The sequence below is a fragment of the Limulus polyphemus genome, unplaced genomic scaffold (genome assembly GCF_000517525.1).
Source record: "Limulus polyphemus unplaced genomic scaffold, Limulus_polyphemus-2.1.2 Scaffold1021, whole genome shotgun sequence".
Lineage (NCBI taxonomy): Eukaryota > Metazoa > Arthropoda > Merostomata > Xiphosura > Limulidae > Limulus > Limulus polyphemus.
Genome location: NW_013666631.1, coordinates 272,517 through 275,534, shown reverse-complemented (window position 1 = coordinate 275,534; position 3,018 = coordinate 272,517). Strand labels below are relative to the sequence as shown.

Genomic DNA, 3,018 nt, shown 5'->3' with positions numbered 1-3,018 from the left:
ATTCATAACAGTCAAAAACATAAACATTAAAAGTTATTCCAATTTTGAAAATTTCACTGAATGATACAATAATGTATGTTGTAATATATTTGGTCTTGAAAAATTGAAATAATATTCTTAATCTATCCTATGGAGTCAATAGTTTTAAATCTTTTAGTAAACAGGTATTTCATAATCATTATTATATGCAGTACAGTTATCATACTAACTTCACTCATTTTCAGTTCCTTTCTCAAGTGACATTTTTGACAAAACAATACAGTTTAGTAATCTCTGAATGCAGAATTCATTAGGCTTTAAAAAGAATAAAAAGAAATTTATTACATAACACCTTTGTACATTATAAAACCATCAGAGAAAGTATTACATTGTTGCAAGAAAACAAGAAAGACTATGTTTACAACTAACAACGTACAAGTTAAATCTTTCTTTGTCCTTATGGCACCTTAAAGTGAACTTAACACTTCTATTTTAGGATATAATTAACTACAAGTAAGTTCTGTTTCTTAGCCAACTGTAAGAACCAAGTATTTTTGGTACAATAAGAGCTTTTTGAACAATGGGTAATCACTAGTTATTATCTGTTAATTTCTCTACCTAAGTAAGAAGGCAACAACCATGAATTCTCTTAGGAGAAATGTAATATTTTTCAGCATACAGTTATTCTAATAACAGCTTGAACCTAGTGAAAATGTTTAATGGGTTGGTAATGCCCAGAGAGTGGCTGTCTTGTCAGCACTGGCAGTCAAGAAAGAAAATTCTTGTGGATGCCAACGACCTTGAATGACTTTATCTGCATGTTCAGCCACAACTACACTTGGAAGAGGTTGAGTCAGATCACCTGAGGGAAAAAAAATATAGATCTTCAATACATAAAAAGACTGTGAAAATGTACAACATTCAGTATTTGGGTTAAGGATGATTTAATAAAAACCATGAACATTTCTACTTTAAAGCTTCACCTCTAATATACTTATGAAATGAAAAGTTAAGCATTTTCTGTAACATAAAAACTGACTCCTCATAAAAACATCATACAAATGTTTTATTAGAATGTTATTTTGATGTTGAATTACAAAACATTCAACCTAAAAAAAAACTTTTTATTGACATTTTTTTTCCAGTTCATTTGTTTTCTTAAAATAACTAAAATTGAAATATTTTCTCAAAATCAATACAAAAAATTTAAAAATTAATTTAATGGAACTCTTAGTAAGATTGGACTATAATAAAAAGCATTTTTATACTTAGTTTTTTTATCTATTTTGATTGCTGACATGATTTTCATATACGGAAGCATTCTTTCAATAATGTGTAATAGTCACACATCCTTTTAAGAAAAACAACTAAACCATACTTCCGAAGAACAGTTGAAAAATAATAACAATATCTGCTTTCGTTTCAACCAGTAATTTCTACTTTTCAACATTAAGTATTGACAAAAATAAACTGTCAACTTAATCAATCCATTTACCACTGAATGTGGTTTACAAAATTAGCATTCCATTGCTATTATGTAGGGATGATATAAATGCCATACCTATTATCTTGTTTAAATTGTTTTGAAGGATTGATATTAGCCATCCATACATTTACTTCCTTTTATGAAAAGCTTTTCCTTTATTTGTTTTATTTAATGCAGTGTTTCAATATACATAGGAAAGTTGTATTTATAACCAAGTGCTAAATAAAATGAAGTTCGAACTGTAATATTTATTATTTATCTATTATTGGCTGGTAGTTCCTGTTTTACTCTGTACTTAAGCTTTTTAACTCTCTACACACAGGCTCGGGCGAATTTTCCGACCACTTAACCACTTTGTACTTGTTATAGTTTCCATACTATAACTTTTAATACAGTATATATGTATATTCACAAAATTTGGCACTTTTAGTAACCATTACAAGTTTTTTGTACTACGAAAAATCTAGATTTTTTAATAAAGGTATTTTTACTGAAGATTTGTTCATGAATATATTCGATTTTTTTCTTTTACTAGTCCGAGTGTAAAGGGATTTTATGTTAAAATTAAAAGTACTTTTCTTTGTTCCAAAAATCTCAAACTTCATTTTGAAACCTCCTAAATACACATAAAACTTTATATTTTATCAGTTATTACCAGTACCTTAACAATTTACTTGATTCTTTAGTCTGTAGGCAAATCATCAGAGTATAATGAAAAGTTGTAAAATCAGAAATAAAATGAATAGCTGTGCCATTTTTTTTTTATTATTATTGGTCATGAAGTTTCAAAGTACTTCTCTTGAGAGTTTTAACTGCTAAACATTTCACATATATTTTACTATCAACAACTAAAGTAGAAACCTGCTGAAAATAAAGCAATAAATTGCTGCTTGTGTCACTAGACTGTTTATGGGACACCGTAATACGATATCCTTGAATGCAAAAAAGCACGCACAAAGAGATAACAACTTGACTCCCTGCTCCAAGAACAGGATGTCTAATGCATTGAATTATATATACTAAAATGTTTTCTTGGAAACTTCAGAGTAATAACACTGCACTTAGAATCAGTGAAAACATTTATGCTGACAACAGGTTGTGGAATTTATCGGCTTATGTACATATCCTACGGTGTTTACAACAAGAATTCTGCAGAGTAACAATACTGCACTTTGAATCTGTCAAAACCTTTATTATGTGGTTTGGTGCTGATACAAAAACCTTGCAATTCTTCGAATATTGGTAATCCTTTTGGAGTGTTTGGAATTTAATGGCATAGGCGTAAAAGATGTTATTTGAGCACATGCTAATAAAATCCTATTTCACTTTTCAGCATACTTATTTGTCAACCAATAAAAACTCAGGTTCCAGTATTATCTATCACACTCATTTAGTTTCGCAAGCCTTTTATGTCTAGTCTTAGAAAACATTTTGACTTTTGAAGCTAAAGTGTAGTTCAGAAGTTCTCTTGCAGTTGTGAAACACCTTGAGTTGTTACTGACTCTTACCTCAAAGTAAGCAATAATCATTTATAATATATATATATATATATA

At 29.0% G+C, this 3,018-nt stretch overlaps 1 protein-coding gene across 1 annotated transcript in view; it reads right to left on the bottom strand.

Annotated features, from left to right (window-relative positions):
- Positions 1-301: 301 nt before the first annotated feature.
- Positions 302-3,018, bottom strand: part of LOC106461736 (WD repeat-containing protein 47-like) — a 59,693-nt gene continuing 56,976 nt past the window's right edge. The window contains exon 12 of the mRNA XM_022388761.1: positions 302-841. Coding sequence (XP_022244469.1) covers positions 696-841 — 146 coding nt within the window. The 3' untranslated portion in view covers positions 302-695. The remainder of the gene's footprint in view (positions 842-3,018) is intronic.